Consider the following 25,204-nt stretch of genomic DNA (forward strand, 5'->3'; position numbering starts at 1 on the left):
ATCTCTAAATAAAAAAGGTGATGTGTACATGTGTTTTGTCATATACAGTATGTTTGGTTGAACTTAATAAGTTAAGTTTAAATATAAAACATTTCTTCACTTGTTGAAGAGATCTACTGTACCTGATGAGATCAAAACAATTAAATCACACTGCAAAGCATTTTAGGTTTTTATTTGTGAATCAAATATTTGTAATTGGTGAGAAAAAACACACAGAAAGAAAAAAAGGTACTTGTGTATTATCACGGCGCCCCCGATATTGATCGCACAATGTTTTTATCGCATCGCATTGCATGCCATACACCCGATGGCATGCAATGCGATTTTAGACCCCTATTCGATTAAAAATTGTATAAGCACCCTAATGGGTGTTTACAATGTTAAATGCACCCCCACGCCACCCCCCACTATAAACGTGAACCCGAAGCAAGGCGAGCGCAGCGAGCCCGCGAGGGGCGGCGGTACGCGTCCTACGACCTTTTCATACCCCCACTATCCACGTCGGCGTGGAGTTGATTTAATATAGTGTGGTGAGCCCGAAGTGGCATGGGGTGCATTTAACATTGTAAGCACTCATTAGGGTGCTTATACAATTTATAATCGCATCCCATCGCATTGTATGGCATTGTATTCCATACACAATGTCACACAATTTTAAAATTGTATGACATTGTACAACATAGCGCGATATCGCATCGCATTGCATACCATTGTATGCATTATGGTATACAATGCGATGGGCGCCGTGATAATACACAAGTACCGAAAAAAATACAGAGAAAACAATATACATTGGTATTAGACAATGATGCAGCATAGAAAGTCCACCTATTCATATTCAGTACAGAGTCAAATGGCATGAATTATACTTAACCTACATTACATTTTTAAGTGATCTTTGTAACCTACAAATGGGACTACTCTAGATGTGCCGAGAGTTGACAAATTTTCAAGGAGACAATGTAAAGAATTTTTAATCACATAAATATTCAACTTACCTCTACTTTAGTTCCAGGATCTTTAATAAAAAATAATTAATCAGGTTATTCCTATAAAAATGCTCCGTGTAGCATTATATCTGATTTAAATAAATATTGTATTCTATTACTCATAAGAACCTGTATTATATGTGGAAGTATTTTATTCCTTTTTTCAGAATACAACTGCAAATGTGCTTTTACAACAACATGCCCCATGAGGGCAATATGCAAAGATCACAAATATGATCTTTTACATAATTAAAGAAATACTAATTGTACAGAGATGAAATAGCTGTCACCCTCTACACAGCAAGAAGTCCTTCCAAAATATGCTCATTTCTACACAATGGAGGAAAGCTGCAAAGTTAAAATCTTTGTATATATATATTCCATACTCCATTAAATACAGAAAATAGAAAGTACAATTTAAATTCTGAGTACTTCAGACAGCATTATGGAATTCTCAGGACATCTTAGCATACTTATTGAGTCCTAGAAAGCACCCCTGTAACTGCTAGAACCTTAATAAGGACATACTGTACAGACTCATTAAGAGTGCAGGATGTAAATTCTTCACTTTCTTTTAGGTACTTTTAAAAGTGAGATTGAAGACAGTATGGGATTTTATCATTTCCAAACAGCATAGATTTTAAGGAATAAAAGGATTTAACGCCACTTAGGATTTATATATACAGTGTCAATAATAGGTCCAAAAAATAAGCACTGACATTCAAACATGAACTTGTAATGTAGGCGCTGTGCAGCTCGTCAGGTATATGTTCCCTGTGTGATAACTGCACTGTCTCTGCTTATACCACTTTCACATTGCAAAAACCTGCTTTCAACCCGATTTTCTAAACGTGTCTTAAAACTGGTCAAAAGCCAGTTAAACCCCTTTCATATTGCATGATGTAAAGGTATATTGCAGTTTAAATACCGTTTTGTACCTTTCAGATTCAACCCGTTTCACCCATAGAAAGCCATACAATGTCATTTTAAATGTTTTTTTCCTGCTTGTGGGCGGGGATCAAGTGTGGTTATCATGTATAGCAAATACCGTTTCTAAACTGTTCACACTGCAGGTGAAACGGCTCCGAACCGTGTAGGATCCTCCTTTTAACACGTGTCAAAATGCCGGTTTTCTGTAACCGGTAAATTGACAATGTAGCTTTCACATTGCAGCTGGAAACGTTTTAAAGCACTAAAAAAACGGCAATATATACCGTGTTACAGCTGCAATGTGAAAGGGGGGTACTTGTTTCCTAGAACGGCCACAACGATTTAGATCGTTGTGGTCGTAAGATAAAAAATCGGATCGATCGCATCGCATGCGATTTGGTCGCATACGATGCGACCGATCCGATCGACCGATTTTTCACCCGATTTTTTTTTTTTTTCACCTGATTATTTTCAATTGCCCCCACAAATGTTAGTAAGTGGGCTAGACCCCACGATAGACGTCAACCCGAAGCGTGGCGAGCGCAGCGAGCCCGCGAGGGGCGGCGGTGCGCGTCCTCCGACCTTTTCATTCCCCTACTATCCACTAGGGCGTGGAGTGAGAATAGAATAGTGTGGCGAGCGCAGCGAGCCACCGAGCCCGAAGCGTGGCGAGCGCAGCGAGCCCCGCGAGGGGACGCGTCTAACTTCACAGGTATACGCGTCCCCTCGCGGGGCTCGCTGCGCTCGCCACGCTTCGGGCTCGGTGGCTCGCTGCGCTCGCCACACTATTCTATTCTCACTCCACGCCCTAGTGGATAGTAGGGGAATGAAAAGGTCGGAGGACGCGCACCGCCGCCCCTCGCGGGCTCGCTGCGCTCGCCACGCTTCGGGTTGACGTCTATCGTGGGGTCATGGCGGGCGCATAAAAAATGTGAAATGGGTCATATTGGCCCATTTCACCTTTTTTAACATTTTTCCCTATGTGAGATGGACTTAATCAAGTCCATCTCATCTTGTGCCATTATAATGGCACAAGACCGACAAGATCCTCCCGATTTCAATGTTAAAAGATTTTTTAACATTGAAGTCTATGGAAAAATCGGGTCAATCGGTCGGTCGCATCGCGGCCGATTTTAATTGGTCGCGACCGACCGATTGACCCGATTTCTGTCAATCAAAGTGAAAAAAGTGTAAAAAATCGGCCACATCGTGAGGATCGTGTCCCTTAATTAAGAGCCACGATCACTCACGATTGTGGCCGTTCTAGGAAACAAGTACCGAAAGGGGTATTATATTGTTACCTACCTGTCTGCTGCAATGACCAGTGGTGCCACTGATGGCTGTCTAGGCGCTGTGCAGCTTGGCTGGTATGTGTTCCCTGTGTCTATAATACCCAGGGCACATCTAGTGTATACCTGTATGTGTTATGTATATCTGTACCTAACTGGCTGTAGCACAGCAATTCAAATCTAATTCCTAGTATACGCAAGTATACCTGGCAAATAAAGCTGATTCTGATCAATAGAGCCCCCAGGGCTTAAATAACTACATTTAATAAGAACACTATAAACTATTCTGGACTAATTTAGTGCACCACATATATAATGTTTCTACCATTACCACCAACAACTGCACATAAATTTACAGGGGGCAGCACTTGGGACCTCATTTTGAGGTAGTAGTATGGAAGAAAAAGCAAATACCTTTGCGTCTAGATAAACCATGTTCCAAAGCAAAGTATGTACATGGTACATACTAACTGATTTTGTATGTAGCCCAAAAATTCTGGAATGCTTTATTTTTGCATGGAAGTTTAGATCTGAGTTTGGACACACCAAGTTCAAATCAAGATCTCTACACATTTTAAATGTATCCCAACTAGCTTTGCAAAGGTGCATTGTTCTTTTATTTTATTTTTTGCTTAACTCTGACTTTAGAATCAGGCTCTTAGGGGTAAATTTACAGAGATGGGAGTTCAACTGAGGATGCAATGTTGCCCATAGCAACCAATTCTATTTTATCTATTATGTTCTAGAAGGTGCTTAATAAATAAGAAGTAGAATTTGATAGGTTTCTATGGGCAACATCACATCTGCAATAACCCATTAGTCCCTGTTTTCTATATTACTTCCAGTGGAGTTACTCACACTTCACTTTGCTCCGCCAATCACTTTTCTTGTATATACAAGATATAGGGCCTTATTCTAGCTCCGCCAATCACTTTTCTTGTATATACAAGATATAGGGCCTTATTCTAGTTCACTCTTTCTGACAAAATCCTTCTTAGATGGACAAAACCATGTGCACTGCAGGGGTAGATGTAAAATGTGCAGAGAGAATTAGATTTGGATGAGTTATTTTGTTTCTGTGCAGGGTAAATACTGGCTGCTTTATTTTTACACTGCAATATAGATCTCACTTTGAATTAAAACCCCACCCAAATTTAATTCTCTCTGCACAAGTAACATCTGCCCCACCTGCAGTGCACATGGTTTTGTCCATCTAAGAAGGATTTTGTCAGAAAGAGTGAACTAGAATAACCCCCATAGTTAATATTGTAGAACCTCTTTCAATCTTCCCTCCTCCTAGTCCTCTGAGAAATCTGTAGTTCAGATTCACTAACTTTAAATAGAGAATGCTGTTTAGAATCCCCTTCTTCCCAGGTGAAAGTACAGTGTTTATATAGGTAGGGATTGTGGCAGAAATAAAAAAAATATATAATTTTTTGTTGAAGATTTGATCGATCTACATATAAGCTTTTCTTTTATGTGTGTGCATCCACCACCAACTTATCCCATATGTGCTTGCTGATATCCACCTTATTTCTTACATGCTGTGTGCCCAACAGTTCTTCCCTCACATGCCACATTGCCCACAAGCTTTTCTTTCACATGCCTACCAGTGTACATAACACTATCATTCTTCTCACCTGATTCTCCACCATTGATTTCAGCATTACAGAGAGAATGAGAATAATGAAAATATTCCAATTAACACACCCTGTATATAAATGAAACTGACTATTGTATTAATAATTGTAAAACACTATTCTTTTTTGAACAGCACATATCATACTTCATTACATTATTTTGTTGTGTGCAAATAGATATATACATTTGCATCAGTGGCGTAACTATAAATTTTGCTCCCCCAAGCCAAAATATTTTTAGGCGCCCCCCCCCCCCAATAATGCCCTATACACATTACCTCTGGTCCCTTCATACCACATGCCTTCCTGTGTCCCCCCCCAGGTCCCTTCCTACCACATGCCTATATGTGCCCCCTCCCGGTCCAGACTGTGACCACCTTGGTGTGACATGCCGGGCCTGGCTGCTAAAATGCTGCCCCTCTCCTCGCTGCACACTGCCCCCAGGAGCTGACGGTCTGACCGACAGTCCCCCCTCACCTCTGTGCAGCAGCCAGTGGCAAACGCATGTGTACTTTACTCTGCCTGAGACAATTTTATTCCATTCTGATATGCGTGCAGCCATGCTGGGGGATCAGATTCTTAGGAGGCGTAATGCATAGCAGCTCCCAGTGCCGTGAAATTACTGCTACCCTGTACCTTATACCCAGCAGCTGGCAGTCCCGCTGATGGTGCTTCCTGGTGCCCGCCGCTGCTTAGTGACTGTCGCTTGGCCCGCTCCCCGGGAGCCTCTCGTCCTGGTGAGCCACGGCGCAGGCTTGTGACAAGCCGACTGCTGGGAGTCTGTAGCAGCGGCAGCACTCACACGCGGCTGACAGCTTGCAGCATTGTAGCGCTATGTGCCGTCGGGGCAGGAAGCGCTGCTGATTTGAAAAAACCAGCCGGACGCTGATTAGCTTAGAGAATTCAACCAGCGTCCGGCTGGTCTTTTCAAATCAGCTGCGCTTCCCGCCCCGACGGCACATAGCGCTACAAGGCAAGCTGTCCGCATCCTCGCTGCTGGCTGCTGCACATAAGTGAATGGGGAGAACTGCGGGCTGCGGCAGCCTAATGTCAGTGATGGGTGCCGCTGACACATGACTGGATACAGTGGCGGTAGCTATCCTGTGCCGGGCGCCCACCACAGACCCGCTCCCCCAAGCGGCTGCGGGGGCTGCCACACGATAGTTACGCCACTGATTTGCATAATTTATTGCTATCACTTTTAACCTCCACACTTACAATGTACAATTGTGGGTTGTAAGTATATACATTTTTTTCACTTTGTTAAATATTTACTGATGGACAGATCTTTAAATGTCCCCAGCTGAACATATAGATATAAATGTGTTTTTTTGTTATACTACATGCATTTTTACTACAGTATGTACGTTTTGAGCCCAAATGAGTCAAACTGTGTGTTGAGCAGTATGCATACTGCTCAATCATTCCCACCAATCAAGCTTGCTGCCTATTCTATGTTATTGATGACTCTTAACTTTCCTTTATTCCCTACATTTGATCTGTCTCGAAATCATGCCACATGCACCTAAAAAAACATATTCAAAATCCACCCTTACCTAACACAAGACACTGCAAAAACTCCAATTTATGCTCTTATCATCTCACACATTGATTAGTGCAATAGTCTCCTTATTGGCCTTCACCAATACAGACTCTCACCACTACAGTCCATCATGAATGCAGCTGAGAGGCTAATCTTCCTAGTCAGACATTCATCGTCTGCAAAGCTACTCTGTCAGTCACTTTATTGGTTAACTGTATTCTAACATATTCAATATAAAATTATTTTACTCACACACAAAGCCATAAACCAAACTACACCAATATAGATCTCTTCTCTTAACTCAAAATATCTTCCAACTGACCTCTGCGCTAATTACAAGATCTACGTCTCTCATCTAAACTTATTACTTGCTCCCATTCCCAATTGCAGGACTTTCTTTGGGCTGCACTCACACTGTGGAATGCTCTCCCATGCACAATAAGACTCCTCCAGTCTCCAAACCTACAAGCGTTCCCTGAAAATTAACCTATTCAGGCAAGCTTATCAAATTCCAGAACCAGCACTTAAACTTCATATACAGATGTAGCTCTGCTCATCCAGTGCCGGGGCTTGCTAGACCACCCCCACTGGCGAGCGGCGCTATATCTGACTGGGATGTGCGAGCGACCCACACGCACGCACATCCCAGTTTCCCGTCAGCAGGGGGGTGGGAACCCTGCCTGTCTTCCGGCGGCTGGCAGGGGCTGGCACGTGGCGAATCCACCGCCAGCCCCTGCAAAGACTACAGGTGCTCCACCTGTACATTCCTATCTAATCAAATCCCCACTGTAAAGTCAACACACATCCACTCTCTTTCCTTTTCACATTTTCCATCCTCCTGACTCCTGGCCAAACTGCTTGGTCACCATATCATATAGTACACCACAAACCTTTGCATTCTGGTTGAATTAATGCCTACAGTATTTCTTTATAGATTGTACGCTTGTGAGCAGGGCCACCATACATTTGGCTGTCTGTAAATACCCAGTTTGTTTTATCACTGTCTCCTATTGTAAAGCTTAATGGAATATGCTGCGCTATATAAGAAAACGTTAATAAATAAAATAAAATAATACATTTTATACTTTTATTGTTTTTTAAAGAACAACACCATTAAGTAAAAACATTATACAGTTTGAGTATCCCTTATCCAAAATCCTTGGGAATAGAAGCATTTTGGATAACCAATCATTCCCTATTTTGTAATATTTTTATATTTGAATGAGGTATCTTGAGGTATTTTGCATTTATGTTGTATAAATACATCAAGCACATGAAATTAACACAAATATATTTTATTTGTGCATGAAACAATATTTTTAAACATAAAACAAAGTTTGTGTACAATCACGGACACTGAATTGGAATGCCATGTAAGCATTTTTTTGCACGTATTTAATGTCAGTTACATGTAATTTCCCTAGTAGTGCCAGTTACAGATGTACCCAGTAGGTATTTAGCAAAAAAAAGTACATTTTGGAAACTATGGTTTTTGGAATATTTTGGATAATGGATATTTGGATAAGGGATGCTCAACCTGTAATATTTAGAGTATGTCTAAATGAGTATGTCATGTGCATTTTTTATTGTTGGTGTTTATTAAAAAATTGCAATTTTGTATGTACAGCATTATGAAAAAAACAAAAGGTCCTCCTTTACTGTACCAGACTTTGCAATTGAACATCAGATATGTAGATCATTATGTTCTTTGGCAATGATAAAAATGCTAGAGGTACTCAGAGCATAATAGGACACCCAGTGCAAATATTAGGTACTTGTGTATTATCACGGCGCCCACGAAATCAGCCGCAAATTGCCTGCAAATTGCATGCAAAAATTGGATGCGATTTAGAGGACGATTTGCGGCCAATTTGCAGCCGATTTTCGGCCGATTTACATCCTTGCACACCCCCACTATCCAAGTCAGCCCCACGAGGGGACGCGGTACGCGTCCTCCCTACCTGTTCATACCCCCACTATCCATGTCGGCCTGGAGTTGATTTTATAAAGCATGGTGAGCGCAGCGAGCTACCGAGCCCGAAGTGTGGCGAGCGCAGTGGAAAAAGCCACGCTTTATAAAGTCAACTCCATGCCGGCGTGGATAGTGGGGGTATGAACAGGTTGGGAGGGCGCGTACCACAACTCACCACGCTGCGGGCTGACTTGGATATGCAGGAAATCACGGCAAATCGGCCACAAATTGGCTGCTAAATAGCATCGCGGATTGAATCGGCCGCAAATTGCCTGCAAATCAGCCAGAAATCGTATGCGATATCGTATACAATATCATATGCGAATTATATAACATCAAGCGCCGTGATAATACACAAGTACCTTATATTACTATGCTATAGAAAAATGGGATAATGTGTATTTGGTATATCTGCCCACAATGGTCATGGAAAATGTGCCAAATAGCAATCCTCATATCATGCAAAATAGCCATAAACCTTGCTACTTAGCAGTTGCAAAGGTACTCAGTTCACTATGTGAACTAAGATGCAAAATGTGTAAAAAGTAGCACCATTGTATGAAGACACATTTGCAGTTGGATAAGTATTGAGGGAAGATATAGCATGGGCAAGAGATATAGAATGGGCATGTTTATAAAAGGGAGGAAGTGAATATGAAGCTAATAAATGTTTGTAGCAGAAAAAGTTGGAAAAGATAATGTTGAGATCAACCACATTATGAGAGTAAATAAAGTAGGTCAAAGATAAGGAAATAGTGAATGAGTCAGTTAATTTTCAAGAAATTTGGAAACAGGAACTGTGGGGGTGATAAATTAAAGCAACATGATAGTAGAGCATACATGGATGTGGGAATGGTCTTCAATGGAGGAGAGTAATACACCTTTTAAACCAAAAACCCTGGTCTTTGAACACGGGTGTTTCCAGGGTCAGACCCTGCTTCATACCCCATTTACACAGCGATTCAACCTGGGTCGGACCAGGGTCTGCACCATTTACACTAGACCTGGGTCAGCCCTGCCTTGTCATTACAAATGGCCTGCAGCAGCAGAACCACATCACCTCCCCTGCACATCATCACCCCTCTGCACATCATCACCCCCCCTGCAGCATCACATCACACCCCCCTGCACATTATAACCCCCTGCAGCATCAAATCACCCCCCCTGCACATCATCACCCCCCTGAAGCAGCATCACCCCCCCTGCAGCATCAAATCACACACCCCCTACACATCATCACCCCCTGAAGCATTACATCATTACCCCACCCCAACCCAGAGCAGGGTCCAGCCTCCAGGCAGCGGGTTCTGTCAGTGCAGGGAAGGCCGGCAGGGGGTCCATCCAGCATATAGGAAGTTGCAGGTTGGGTCCCTCCAGTGTATGAAAAGTAATCTGCAGGGTCCTTGCGGTGGATGAGAACAAATAGTGGCAGTTCCCAGCCGCAGGGACCCTTGCCAGTTACTTCCCATATGTTGGAGGGGACTTCCCATACGCTGGATGGACCCCATGCCCGCCTGCACTGCCAGACCCCACTGCCTGGAGGCTGGACCCCGGGGTGGGGGGGGTGATGATGTGATGCTTCGGGGGGTGATGATGTCCCCTGCCCACCTGCACTGCTGATTCCCGCTGCCTCCACTCCTGACCCCGCGGCTGCAGGGGGGAGTCACAGCAACGGCCAGCATCCCCTCCGTCTCCCCCCGTAGCAGCCGCAGACACCCATCTCCTCGAGCAGCAGCTGGGGACAGATTCCCCATCGCTGCATGCCATGCACGGACCCGCTGTGGGTGCCTCAACCCGCAGCAGGACCATCACCGGCCTCTACATGGGTCCTGGCCATGTTTTACCCAGGTCAGGAGATGGGTAGAGGACCAATGTAAATGGACATGGCTTGACCACATTTACACCGCCGAAGATCCAGGTCTGACCAGCCGCTGACACTGATTTTTCGGCGGTGTAAAAGGGGTATAAGAGAGATTGTTTAAATTAAATTATGCAGAATGGATTTATCATGAGGAAATCCCAAATCCCCGTGAGGGGGCACAATTCTAGCTGAGCACAATACATTCCATTAAACAGAAGCATCCTCGAATAAGTTTTCTGTATAATAATTGTCTTCTCAAGATTATTTCTTTATTATTTTACCATATCTAACAGAGACAGATTATTCCAAGCTGTAACCTTACTAAATTTATAGAAGGCAGGCATTTTAATTTCCTGATTAAGATGAAAAGCCCACACCAACATTTGCTAAAAAAATGGTTTTATGTGTTTAATGCTTCCATATGTTTATGTATCACTAGAAATGTATGCTTGCAGAACAAGGATCCTAATTCTGAAACACTTATTACTGATTATATCAATAAAAGAAAAACAAAGTTGAAATCCAATGGACAATTTAAGTCCTACGTGTGGTGAAGATATGGTGGCTGTATATGTAACACCTCTAGTAGCAAAAAATCTTACAGATTACAGCCAACTGCTACTGAAAATAAATTTACTGCACCTTATGAGAACCAGAATGAAGTCATATTTCTATAATAGCCTGAAGAAGCAAATTAAGTGAAGGCAAGGAAGATGCTGGGGTTAAAATGTTAAATTTTTCACACCAGACAATTAAAACGTTTCAACTCAATGGCCATATGCATCATTTCCTGAAGAAAGATAAAGTGAAGAGGAATAAAGTACTGACCAATCAGCCTCTAACTGTAATTTTTCAAACAGCCTATAAATTGAAAGTTAGAAGATGATTGGTCATTATCTCCCCAAGTGTTTATGCCCCCTATGAAAATTAGAACAAATATACTAATTACTAAGTATATTAGGTGCAAACGAAGATTAAAATAAAAATGTAAAATTATATATGTTTAGTTAAAATTTATAGTTTACTATATATGAGTATCACAGCTTCAATTGTAATTTATGCTGCTCCCAAAGGAACTGATTAAATTATCTAAGAAACAAAAACTGGATAATAAGAGAGCGCAGTGTGTCGATCTAATTAATATTCAATCTAATTCATATCTATTAAATAAAGGAATATATAAATTAAATATAGACATACAGTACAAATATAATAATAATTAAAAATGTATATAAATAATGACTGAGTTGAATTCATTAACCCCTTCAGTGGTGGGGTTTTATTGGGAGCGCTCCCTTAAAAAAAAACACCACTGCCTCCCTGGGTCCGGGCAGCGCCGCTGAACTGTCAATCAGCCGCTGCCCGGACCTGCGCCCCGGCACCCTGTCCCTTTTCCCGGCAGCCGGCTTATCATAAGCCGGTGCCGGGGACTTCAATAGAAAAGCCGGAAGGGAGGGGGAAGGAGAAGGCGCGGCAGAGGGGAGGGAGCCGGGCAGCGCTGAAGCTGCCTGAGTTCATAGTGGGTAAGAGCCACAAGGTTCATATGAAATGCAGTTATATTGTGATTTTTATTATTCATTGTGTGGATACTGTGTGTTGTTGTATTATTAAGGAATTCAACTAAGTTATTATTTATATACATTTTAATTATATTTGTATTTCTATATTTAATTTGTATATTCCTTTATTTAATAAATATTAGTTAGATCAACACAGTTCACTCTCTTATTATCCAGTTTTTAACCCTATGAAAATCATAATCACAGCTTGAATCACTTAGAATCTCCCAAAATACAAATGTGGGTAGATCTTTTAGCTATGCAGCCCCAACTTGTTAGAACTTGGTCCCATGAAAAGCTCAAGAGGTTCTCACTTTAGCATCCTTCAAAAACACACTAAAAATGTTCCTGTTTATGCTGGCATTTCCTTAATGTTCCTTTAGTATTTCCATGTTCTCTGCATTTTATGAAAAAGTGTTTCTGTATTTCATTGTTCTGTACTGTATTACGGTAATTCTATATTTTAAGCACCCTGTGTCCTATTGGAGAGGAAATATAATATTTTCATAATGTCTTGACAAAAAATTAGCCCCTGGTAAAACAAAATTTCTTGAAGTTGGTGCCTGACCCATGGACCCTACTGCTATGTTAAGTACATGCATTTGTCCAGTCTGGGTGGCTAGAAACAAGATAATTGCTTTCTTTTTTCTACTCAATAGAAATGTGGAATTGGTGTGAATTTGTAAGCTACAGCAGTTAGAGCGTCCACAGTACTGCCATTATATCTACTAGAAATGACAATGAGTCCCTGTTTGTCTAGCTGTTGAACAAAGAACCAGGAAGTCATTAGCTATATTTCTGGCTATCCCAACAGTTTCAGCAGGCTGCTAAATACATCTGGGTGCAGATATAATTTTCCTGATAGAATGGACTACCAACTCAGAAACTGAATCTGTCTGTCCATGAATAAATACTACAGATATTGCTAAAAACATGAAAAGTTTCCCTCATACACAAAGGACTCCTGATTTTCATTCTCTGTGATTTATTCTTGGATTAGCTGTGGCTTTGCCTGAAATAATTCTGATAGGGTTGCCCTGACTTACTTTCTTACTTCAGTGAGTTCAGAACTGCTCTCAGTATTAGGATTTGGATTGAAAGACCAGTTTCACCTCTAAACTCCCTGTAGATTAAGGATCAGTATGACTTCCCCTTCATCACTAAAAAATTGGCACCTATATTGGCTGCATTACAATCTACTCAAATTTTCTGATCTAGTCCGCAACCTGAGAGTTTACCCTGTCTCTCATTAAAGATTGATCAACTGTGTTGAGTGTCAATGATTTAAACATGTACATTTTCTTCAAATGTTTAACTGTAATATCTGAAAAAAGCATCTTTCCTATTAAATTTATACAACAGAGAACTGAAATTGAACATTTGTGGCACTACACTACATAAATAGCTGGTAATAAATAAATACATCTGATTTTGCAGTGATGTACCACTCTTGCCAGCACTGTTAGTATAAACCAGTGCAGGGGAGACACAATGCTAGCCCTATAATCAGTGCACTGTTAGAGAACATACAGATAGATGGTAGGTGTGTTAGGTGTATTCAGATATTTTTTATACAGCATAGGGGGTTATTCAATACAGGCCAATATTTCTGGCAGTTGGAAATATCATCCAGAAGCATTCTTCAGTATCAGTATTCATCACTATAAGTATTTTTAAAAAGTACAATCTGCATTCTTGAAAATGGCCACTGAATTGTCAAATTTGCAGCCGTTTTTGTCAATTTGCAGCCATTTATGACAATCCAAGGTCATTCCAGAGAGACGTAAGATTAAATCCCAACTGTCAAATTGATGGAAAAAATGCACAATATTCTGAGTGTTGGAAACTTGATTCAATGGTTCTACCAGCTTCACATTCAATGCAACCAAATTTTTACCATAGTTTAGCTATTCTTGTCTTGACAATTTTTGCTATACTTGTCTGTCGCAGTGGTCTTGCATCAATAAATACATACAGATACGCAAAGCTGTTTGGTGGTCTAGCCACAGGTGCACTGACTGGAACTGCTTTGTTATAACAGGGTGCATGCTTCCTTTTGTGTGTTTTGTTCACGATGCCCTTCATTATCTAGACAAAGAGCAGCTAAGAAGTTTGCCATGCTATATGTCTCTGAAGATTCTCTCTCTATCTCTCTTTTACAAATATCCCCACTAACTTCTTATCCTCAATGCTACTTGGAGATGCTTGCCTGGAGCCTGTTAGTCTGTACTTGTCTGTCAAGGCTGTACTGGGGTTGGTCACACACTCTTTTAATATTGCGGGTAAGAATCCTGGATTCTAGGCCTGAACAGGTGGCCTACTAGCATCAGCTCAGCAAAACAATTAATAGAATCACTATATGCAGTGCCAATTAATTTGGTACTATCATAAATCCTGCACAGGTACTAAGAACATATCATTTATGTGAAAATTATGACAGTGAGTACAATACTAGAATTATCTCTGAATATATATATTATACAATATTACTTGTGTAAAATTTTCCAAATCTCAGCCAGCATGCCTGATACAAATGTTCTGAAATTCTGCACATCTTGACATATAGCACAGAATATTACGTAATCTAGGATAGATGAAAAGAAATGGACAAGAAAGATCAGTGATGACAGGTTTGCTGCAGGGTTGTTCAGACAGTTGTTCAGCTGGCCTATTATTGGAATTGCAGATAGAGCAGCTTGTAAAATAAAGACTTATATAACTATATAAATATGTAAAATTATTGAATGCATTTTAAAAGTGCTGATAAGTGACAAAAAAACCCCAGAGATAGGCTTAAAATATCTTAACTTTTAAACCAAGACATATTACTATGTGTAAGTGAAAAGAATTACTCGTACTAGTATTTGTCAAACTTACAAACTTATATATACATACAGATGTGGCGACGCTATTGTGGCTGCGATTTGGCTACTAGTGCCCATTTGGCACAGAAAGTGGCATCAACAACTCGGAAAAACTGCACTCCACTCTACAACTATATATATATATATATATATATATATATATTATATATATAGAATTTGGAGTTTGTCCGGCACTCACAGGTACATGGGCAATGCGTCGAGGTGCCTTCCTGGGATAAATACAAATGGGCAGGTATCCTGGGTCCTTTGGCAGGGTCCCTGGAAGAAGGCGACACTCTCATGGCTGTATTTAAAGACATTTATCAGATTTTTATATAGTGCACATGAAAAACAAAGGCGTCTACATTTCAAGACCCATCAGGTCTTTTCATCATGTGCGTTTTTTAGAAGGTGCAATGTGCTGTGGAAAGTAGAGAAAAGGAAGCAGAGCCTTGTGCTCTCTTACCTTATATTCAACAGCGTGTGAGGCTGCCATTCCCCGCCGCCGTGACCGGGAGCTCGGCTTCCGGGTTGCGGGCTCCACCTCTGTGTCACATGACCATTGCCTGGAAACCGTGGACGCCGTCGCTCACTGTTCTCCGGTGTCTGAGGAGGCAGACTGTATAAGACCAGCTGCACTCTGCTGGATCAATCATGCAAAATAACGTGCTGAAACATAAAAGAAAACTAGGTGAAAATGCTATATATATATATATATATATATATATATATATATATATAAATACAAAGTATATCCGGCACTCTAGCTTGCAAATGATTTATTTGCCCGGTGCCATCTGCTGCAAATTTGTAGAGTAGAATAGATGAAGCGGCACTCAAGGATGAAGTGAATAAAGAAGGACTCTTTATTTTTATGTCATTCTATGTTTCGGTTTGAACACAAACCGTCATCAGGAATACAAATAAAAGAATAGAACTTGCATTTATAGGTACAGACAGAACAGTGAAAAAAACTCATGCAAACACCCGCCCCCATGGTTCAGTGACGTCATTGGCAGTGGACTCGGCCAGCATCTATGACAAAAATTACAAAGTGGGTAATTACATTTACACAATTAGTGTTTTGCGTGTCAATTACTTAGCGCTATGGAAATACAGAAAGATTAGCAAGCAGACAGTGTCTCCAGCAGAACAGCAATTTATAGATACAATGTATTATAAACATGGTCCTGACGACGGGGTAACACCCGAAACGGCGTTGACCGCCTCACATTAAATATTTTTTACGCAAGTCCCGTAGTGACGCCTGTTCTTTGCACTATATATGTGGTGGACTCCTCACCTAGGAAGGCACCCGGGCAACTAACAGCAGGAGTGCGAGGATTGCCGGACATCCTTGGGCTATATATATATATATATATATATATATATATATATATATGAAATTAGAAGAATAAAGGGGTGCATGCTGGTAGGTATCACACAATACTGGATTTTACTAAAAGGAGTATCAATCACATACATCTAAAAAAGCAAATCCGATCGTCACAAATAATTGTTCTTAAAGCCGGATCACTGCACACAGGCTGGCAAACTGATTTGCATTTGCATCAGTCACTTTCCATCTTAGTGCTTCACAGACTCTGGGATATGGAACATGATGTCACAACGTCCACGTGTCTCCAAACCATGAACAATGCATTTCATCAGCATCAGGGGGATGTGATGATCGGGTGTGAATACATTTCCTGAAACGTTGAAAGAGTAAACCAGTTGTCCTGTGTTTACCTGGAGTACCGCCTGTTGGAATATATTGTGGACTCAGCAGTGAGTATTTAGGAAGGCACCCAGCCTTTGCTTCATTTAAGGAAGTGCTATTCATATATATATATATATATATATATATGCAGGGGGTACCTCAATCCGCACTCTGTGAATGAAAAGAGCAGCACCTCTGAGGGATCCCCTGTTAGATGGACCTAATGTTTTAGAAATGACAAAGAAGAAAGTTTCAGAGGGCGTTTAAGAGATATCAGACAAATATATAAATAAAACATTTCATAAAAATCAGCCTCTTTCAGTGTCAGCCTAGGTGGTTACAATTATCGGAAAAATGTACATACCCAATGCGTTTTGTCATATCCATGACTTCATCAGGGGCACAAGGACAGCAATTCAGTTGAATTTTTGACACTATTAGTTGTCAAGGATGTCATTCAGCGCATGAAGTAAAGATCAGTCCAAATAAAGATACATCCAATTTAATAGGAAAAAGATCCAACAATGTAGGTTCTTTAGAGAAAACTTTTTGTAAATGGGTACTGAGATTTAGGTGCTCAGTAACCTTGTTCAATAACAGCCACCCAAATAATAATTAAGTGGGAAAGATGTGTGCTACTGGGGTCCAATACCTGGAAACCTACACACATACACACACACACTACTCACACATATGCTGCTATTCTACCCTGTTTGGCCACTCATTACGCAAGTTATCAAAAGATGAGTACAGATTTGGATGGTGATCTGACTTTTTACTAAGTTATATAGTGGTGTATCTCATTTACTTGCTTTACATGTGAAATTAAGAAACCTCTTTTACACTACCTCATTTTAATTTTGCAACTCTAATTAAACATCTTCCAGCAAAAGAATTGCACCGCTTGCAGCTGGTACAAAATGCAGCCGCCAGACTATTAACTAACCAGCCCCGCTCTTGCCACATAACTCCCATTCTCTACGCCCTTCACTGGCTACCTGTAAAATGGCGAATCGTTTTCAAGATTGGCTTACTCACTTTCAAGGCCCTACATGACCAGGGCCCAAGGTACCTGCAACAGCTGCTGATCCCTTACTGTCCTACTCGATTACTACGATCCACTGAAGAAGGACTACTAACAGTACCCAGAATCTCCCTGAATTAATCTGGGGGTCGAGCTTTCAACTTTGCTGCTCCAACTCTGTGGAACTCTCTTCCTCGCACAGTGCGAGAATCGCCCACTATAGAATCCTTTAAAAATAGACTAAAGACATACTTATTTACTCAAGCATTTCACTGACATCTACTGTTAAGCTTGTTTTGTATTTCGAGCTGTAAAGACAATGTGAAGCACTTTGAGTCCTATTGGGAGAAAAGTGCTATATAAATATCATTATTATTATTATTATATTATAAAATGTCTAGTTTTGACTTAGGGACTTGCTTTAAATATACCACACTTTTACATTGTGTATAAATTACCTCCAATGTCCTTTTATGTGCCGTTATGTAGAAATCCATATCCTAATTGCATGTTGTTATACACAAAATAATTATCTACTCCTTACTAGAATTATACAGGATATAATGCTGTCAACAAACAGTTTAAACAAATGCAGATAATTGCTTTAAAATGTGCAGCTGAGTTTAAATGCTAGCATGCCAGAAGTGAGACTAATGCTTAATGAAAACATATTATTAATGCCAATGGAATGGTCCATCATTTGAATACACAGTTCACTAAATTTGCATACCACTGTTCACCCAATTTTTTATCATCATAGCATGCATTCAGCAATGCAAATGTGTTTTGTTCTAAAGAACTGTTGATGATAGACAGGCAGCAGTAATATCAGTCTCATACCTGCATTGCTTCATTGATCTGTTTTGAGGCATGCATCAATGAGTTTGGTATTTGCTCATAAACATTTATTTTTAAATTTTTTGACATCCAGGGTATATAGTTACCATAAATATGCAAAGCAAACTATTTCTCATTTAAGAAATGAAGACCTCTTAAGTACAGATTAAAAGAAGTTAATTTAGCCATTTATAGATATCACATTTAAATTAGTGTAATGATAAGTAGAGCTTTAGTAGGCTAGGTGTTTTTAATAAAGTCTTGTTAAAAAAAGCAGTTCTATCATGCACATATAAACTTTATAAATATTTTCCTAGAACATCTAGCTGCAGAATATAGAATATACCTTTAAACATCTGTAATAGAATTGCAAGCATATGAAAACTGTCTTATATTGTGTACTTTACACTAACAGATGTAGCTTATTATATATGCATATATAGCATAGTATACATCTAGCATATTGAATATAAATAATTTTATGGAATATAAAAAAAAACTACTCATGTATAATCCCCAAGTCAACATCGAATTCCATTGCTGCTTCACTCAATGGGCTAACCATTTTGAAAGAACCATGCTTATTTTGATCACAGGGTTTCTATACAAAACAGAATTGATATGTGTAGTTTGTGGCATCTGTAATTTCAAAATGACATACTTAATTCCTACAAGTTAATGGGCCATTTTGTTCATGTCTTAAATGACCAAACCTGGGTTTGCACTGTCATTTTATCTTGTTTTATAGTATTTCAAACAGCATTCCAAAGCAGATCTTAATAAAGGTTGAGTCTCCCTTATCCGTATATTCCAAAAACCAAAATATTCCGAAAACCGTGGTATTTCAGAATATTAGTTTTTTTCCCCCTGCCTCTTTTTTCATACTTACCTCATCCCCCGGTGTCCACGGCAGCCATCAGAATCCTCTTCAGCGGCATCCCCGGTGCCAAGGATGCATTGCATGGGCACGCCGATGCCATCACAAGCGCACCTGCGCACTTGCGCAATGCACACCTGGGACCAAAGATGCTGCTGAAGAGGATTCCAAAAGCCACCATGGATGCCCGTGGACACCATGGACATTGGGGGACCGTTGGGGCACCACCATGGGATCAGGTAAGTATGAAACAAAAAATATTACAAAATTCGCAAAAATCCCTTATCCAAAATTCTTGTGGTCCCGAACATTTCGTATAAGGGATATTCAACCTGTAATCACTTTCATTTGAACATGGCATCACTTACACCAACAACACAAAACAAATCCAATACTAACATTTATTTTACCAGTAGATTTAGATGTGCACTTAGTGTTTGACACTGATATATACATATAAAAAGTTTACATGACAATGTTAATACTGAGCATCTATTAAAGGTATTGTATACATTTGATATCAACAGAATCTTATATTTGATATTAAATCCATTCTTTAGAATTCCACCCAATGTCCGGGACATTGTCTATTGTACAGGAGTTTCTCTAATGGATGAAGATGTATGGGAGTTTATATGGATGAAATTTCATTCTACCACAGCTGTTTCAGAAAAGAAAATATTATTGGAAGCATTGACCTGCAGTGATAATAGAAACTTATTAAACAGGTGTGTGAATTAATGAGATTTTAAAACATATGTGTATTTCTAAAACCTCTGCATTATTCAAAATATTATTTTATAGAGGTCTATAAGAGGTTTTCTAAAATGAAGTGACAAAGCATGCATATGTTTGTAGAGGAATATACACGTAGGCAATTTATTGAGTACTAGAGGTGTTAAACCTTCCATCCATAAGATATATATTGTAATTAAAAATGTTACTGTTCTAGCAAAAAAAAATTGAAGCAAAAACATGTGTTGTGTATCAAGCCAATATAGTGTACCAATTATGAAAATAAAATGTTTACTAATCTAGAATTTGCATGACGTTTATAGCTCCAGGTGACAGGTTTCATCCATTCCACTGACAATGGTACAGTATTTCACCATTGATGAGTGCTTATAATAGAATGGTGGATACTAATGTTTCAAATCAATTAAAAGGAATGTGTCTATGAAAGAATAGATGGAGAAGAGCAATATCCGGCAGATTGAATGTAAATAAGTGAATTTGACTGTACATTTTCTGAAAAAAAGACAGAGTAAATAAGTAACTTTTTTCCTTTTTATTATATTCTCAGTTACCATATTGTAAAAGCCTGCTTATAGTGTAGAATAATGTTATTTCATCGAACACTATATGAGACTATTTTTGAATTTACAGTATGCTTGTGATGGTTTATTGTGGTAATTTTAATGAATAATTTTTGTAATATTTTTATTGACACCTTTAAGGCTTCTCAACTTGTCCCTAAATTCAGAAGTGGTACTGGATCAAGATGCCATTGATGTTATAATTCATGTTGCTCGAAATCCACATGGGAGGGACTTAGCGTGGAAATTCTTCAGGGATAAATGGAACATTTTAAATGCCAGGTATGAAACAAAATCCTTATAATTGTATTTAATTTTTATAAACATTTTTGTGCTTTTCTTTCTTCTGAAGTTGTGTCTATGGGCCTCATTCTGGTTCACTCTCAGAGACAAATTCCTTCTCGAATGGACAAAACCATGTGCACTGCAGGGGGGGGGCAGATGTAACATGCGCATGGAGAATTAGATTTGGGTGAGTTATTTTGTTTCTGTGCAGAGAAAATACTGACTGATTTATTTCTACACTGCAATATAGATCTCCCTTTGAAGAAAAACCCCACCCAAATCTAATTCTATCTGCATGTTACATCTGCTCCACCAGCAGTGCACATGGTTTTGTCCATTTGAGAAGGAATTTGCCTCTGAGAGTGAACCAGAGAAAGGCCCTATATTTTTTGCCTCCAGAGGGTAAATGTCAATCATATCACTAGACAATATATAAAAACAAGTGTATTGTGAGTATACCTTATCCAAAATGCTCAGGACTAGAAAAATGTATGGTACTTGTGTATTATCACGGCTCCCACGATTTCCATCTTATGGGATCTTATACAATTTAAAATTGTATACCATTGTATATGGCATACAATGGCATACACTGAGATGAGATTTTAAATTGTATAAGCACACTAATGGGTGCTTTCAAGGTCAATTGGCCCCCCTATAAGATTTTTAATTGTATAAGCACCCTAATGGGTGCTTACAATGTTAAATGCACCCCCACGCCACCCCCACTATCAACGCCAACCCGTGGCAAGTGCAGCGAGCCCCGCGAGGGGACGCATAATACTTTACATGTATTACGCGTCCCCTCGTGGGGCTCGCTACGCTCGCCACGCTTCGGGTTCGGTGGCTCGCTGCGCTCGCCACACTATATAATATCGACTCCACGCCGACATGGATAGTGGGGGTATGAAAAGGTAGGAGGATGCGTACCGCTGCCCCTTGCGGGCTCGCTGCGCTCGCCACGCATCGGGTTGGCGTTGATAGTGGGGGTGGTGTGGGGGTGCATTTAACATTGTAAGCACCCATTAGGGTGCTTATACAATTAAAAATCTTATAGGGGGGCCAATTGACCTTGAAAGCACCCATTAGTGTGCTTATACAATTTAAAAACTCATCTCATCTCATCTCATCGTATGCCATATACAATGGTATACAATTTTAAATTGTATAAGATCGGGTCCCATCGCAGCACATCTCATCTCATTGCATACCATCTTAAGCCTTATGGTTTGCAATGAGATGGGATGAGATGGGAGCCGTGATAGTATTTCCGTATTTCAGAATATTTCTATATTTCAAATATGTATCCTTAGGTATCTTTCATGTATTTGAACAACATTAATGCAACACATGAAATGGAGACAAATAGATTTTATTTGAGCATAAAACAAGGTTTCAAAACATGAAACAAAGTTTGTGTGCTATCTCAGATACTGAATTTTAATGCCATGCAATCATTTTCTTGCACATAATTAGTGGCAATTACATATAATATACTCATTAGTCTTGTTACAGATGTCCCCAGTAGTGTTTTTAGCAACAAAAAAAAATTCACTTTCTGTAATGGTTTTCGGAATAATTTGGAGAACAGATTTTTGGATAATGGATACTCAACCTGTATAGTAAAGTATGTAGACAAAATGATATAAGCTTTGTAAACTATAATTTTATTGATATTAAAATATGGATCTGTTAATATTATTTGGCATTTAAGAGTCATGATAGCTTAGATTCCCTTATAAGCATATAAGCATTTGTTAATGTATACCTTATAAAGTATAAACAGATAATTTATTGTGTACTACTTACTGTAGGTATGGAGAAGCATTGTTTATGAACTCAAAGCTTATTAGTGGAGTTACAGAATTTCTCAATACCGAAGATGAACTAAATGAGGTAAATATAAATTATTGAAATATTTTGTCCAAGCAAAACATAAGCAAGAAAAAAACTTCTAAAATAATATAAAAATCATCTATATTTTATCTGCCAAATGTGTTGAGTAATAACAATGTTAGATATTTTATGTACATAAGACATGTACTTAAAGAGTTTAAATAAGCTTTATAAGCATTTAAATTCCAAGTTTATGAACATATATAAATATTTTAGTAAGGTGCATCTTAAAAATAATAAAACAACAAATTATTCACCAAACATTAATGGTTGTTTGTTTCTACAAAAAATTTAGTATGAGTAAAAATAACAGAATTTTAGCAGCTGTCACTACAAATTCTTACACATTTTAGTCAGCAGTGCAGTACAACTATTAGACAGTTTGAAAAAAACATTAGTTAGAAAATTGTTCAGAATTTTGTGCCATATAGACATTTATTGTTATAGAAGTTCCTCATCACTGCCTATACAATTTTTCTTCCTTCAATACTTGTCACAAAGTTGAAACATTATTATTAATGAATCTGATCTAAGCAAAAATTCTACAACATTTTAATAAATGTTCTCTTTCACAAAAGCAACAATATTTGTGTTTTATGAAACACAATTCCCTAAATATGCTTTACAATACTTTCTGCCAAACTGTCAAAAAGGTTTAAATTAACATAAATGTTTTACATTCAGCTCAACATGCCAGACCAAGTGTTACTTTAAATATATTTGTGTACATTTAAGTAATCAGTGTTAGAATATCAATATAGATGAATTTTCAAGCCATGTAAAGGTGTGTACACACGGGGCAATATGATCCCTGGCAATATATTGCTAGCAATATATTGCTCAGCAATCATATTGCCCCGTGTCCCGTTTTCATCTGCGACCAGAGATGGTCACAGATGAAAATTTAAACACTGCTGGGTGAAGAGGCAGGGGATGTCGCTGGTCAGAGGAGCATGCTCCTCCGACCAGCGACCATTCAGGGGCTGAAAACGGGAGCGCGCACCCGGCGATTTATCGCTGGTGTACACTCTAATCACTGGCAATATGATCGCTCAGCGACCATATTCCCAGCGATTTCAGCCCCTATCGCCCCCGTGTGCACACAGCATAAAATAGATTAAGGAAAATATGCAGAATTTCCATGACTGAGCCTAGCTGTGGAAGAAATATAGAGATATAAAATACTACTACTACTGCTACTACTACTACTATTACTACTAATGATAATGACTATAATTATTTTATTTATTTATTGAGTTATTTAATATACTAGTCAGTAATCAATTGCAGTTCTTCCACACAATTACTGCATAATTTAAACTAATCTCATAAATGATCACATAATTTATAGAAGTTACATTTCTATTAATATTGAGAATTAAGCTGCTTCACTGATCTTGATGTTTCTTAACAATGTGATTATTTGTTGTATTTTTCAGCTTAAAATTTTTATACAGCTTCATAAAGTAGGATCATCCGTGGCATCTATGTCTCGAGCACTTGAAACGGTAGAAGCAAATGTACGATGGCAACTGCTATACAGGGAAGAACTATTTCAGTGGTTAAGAAAAACTTTGAAACAATAAACTTTGAGATCTGAAAGCACTAATCCAGTTCATCTCCCTGAGTCACGTTTCTTGGAAAAGACCAGAATGCATGCTGTAAAATTTATTGAAACAGCAAAATGGGGCACAATGTGTCTTTCTCTATTTTTGCACTTGGCTCTTTTTCAAATCATATGGAAATTTTTCAAGAAAAATTTACAAGCACTGTACAATTATATACTGGCTTTCCAGGCAAAGCATTACATACACAGCGCATGTTGATGTTACTGTATATTTTTCAACATATATTTTGTGCATGTTTGTGTAGTCCACCTGTGTACTCCAGCATGCTTATCCTTACTGTCCAGATTTTGTATTTAAACTGCTGTTACATCAAGAGTGGGCATTATGCAAAAGCACAATGACTATATATGACAATCAGTGTGACGAAGAACTGAAACTGAAGATTATAAAAGCAATTCTCATGAACAACAAGTCAACTATTACTGCAAATATGCATAATCTCATTGTATTAGTAAATGGATTGTCTAGCAGTGATTGCTATTTCTATTAAAACAACAAAAATATTTTGAGAGTTAAACAATGTATTATACACATGCATATTAAAATGATTTATATTGCTTTTCTATTATGTCCATGTCAATATTTTGGAGAGCTGATATAAAAAATATTTTTAATTGCTAATTTATTGTGATACATTTAATCTGCTGATAAAAATGCACAATCTCAATTATTAGCAGCAATATTTGGGTGTTTAGTTTTACTTTACATACAGCACATTTCCATTGAGCTACAGTGGCGTAAGTTTGTCCCAGTTGCCCGGAGGCAAGATGAATATTGGTGCACCCACACACACACACAACGTTATTTAAAATGTATATAGTCTGTTATGAAATATATATTATATGCTGTATGTATATACAGAAAGAGAGGGAGAACACATATACTGTATATTTCAGAACTCAGCCACAGAAGCAATTTTGATGGCTTTCAATTAATGGATTTAAACTGGCAGTGGAGGAGAGGTGCCCCTTGAG

General features: G+C 39.0%; 1 protein-coding gene across 1 annotated transcript in view; it reads left to right on the forward strand.

Annotated features, from left to right (window-relative positions):
* The window catches only part of TRHDE (thyrotropin releasing hormone degrading enzyme), a 619,915-nt gene extending 595,122 nt beyond the window's left edge, over positions 1–24,793 (forward strand). The window contains exons 16-19 of the mRNA XM_083182555.1: positions 19,666–19,833; positions 20,563–20,703; positions 22,521–22,602; positions 24,042–24,793. Of these exons, the coding sequence (XP_083038681.1) occupies positions 19,666–19,833; positions 20,563–20,703; positions 22,521–22,602; positions 24,042–24,188 (538 nt within the window). The 3' untranslated portion in view covers positions 24,189–24,793. The remainder of the gene's footprint in view (positions 1–19,665; positions 19,834–20,562; positions 20,704–22,520; positions 22,603–24,041) is intronic.
* Positions 24,794–25,204: the final 411 nt, after the last annotated feature.

Source organism: Crinia signifera, chromosome 4, assembly GCF_055691185.1.
Source record: "Crinia signifera chromosome 4, ASM5569118v1, whole genome shotgun sequence".
Taxonomy (NCBI): domain Eukaryota; kingdom Metazoa; phylum Chordata; class Amphibia; order Anura; family Myobatrachidae; genus Crinia; species Crinia signifera.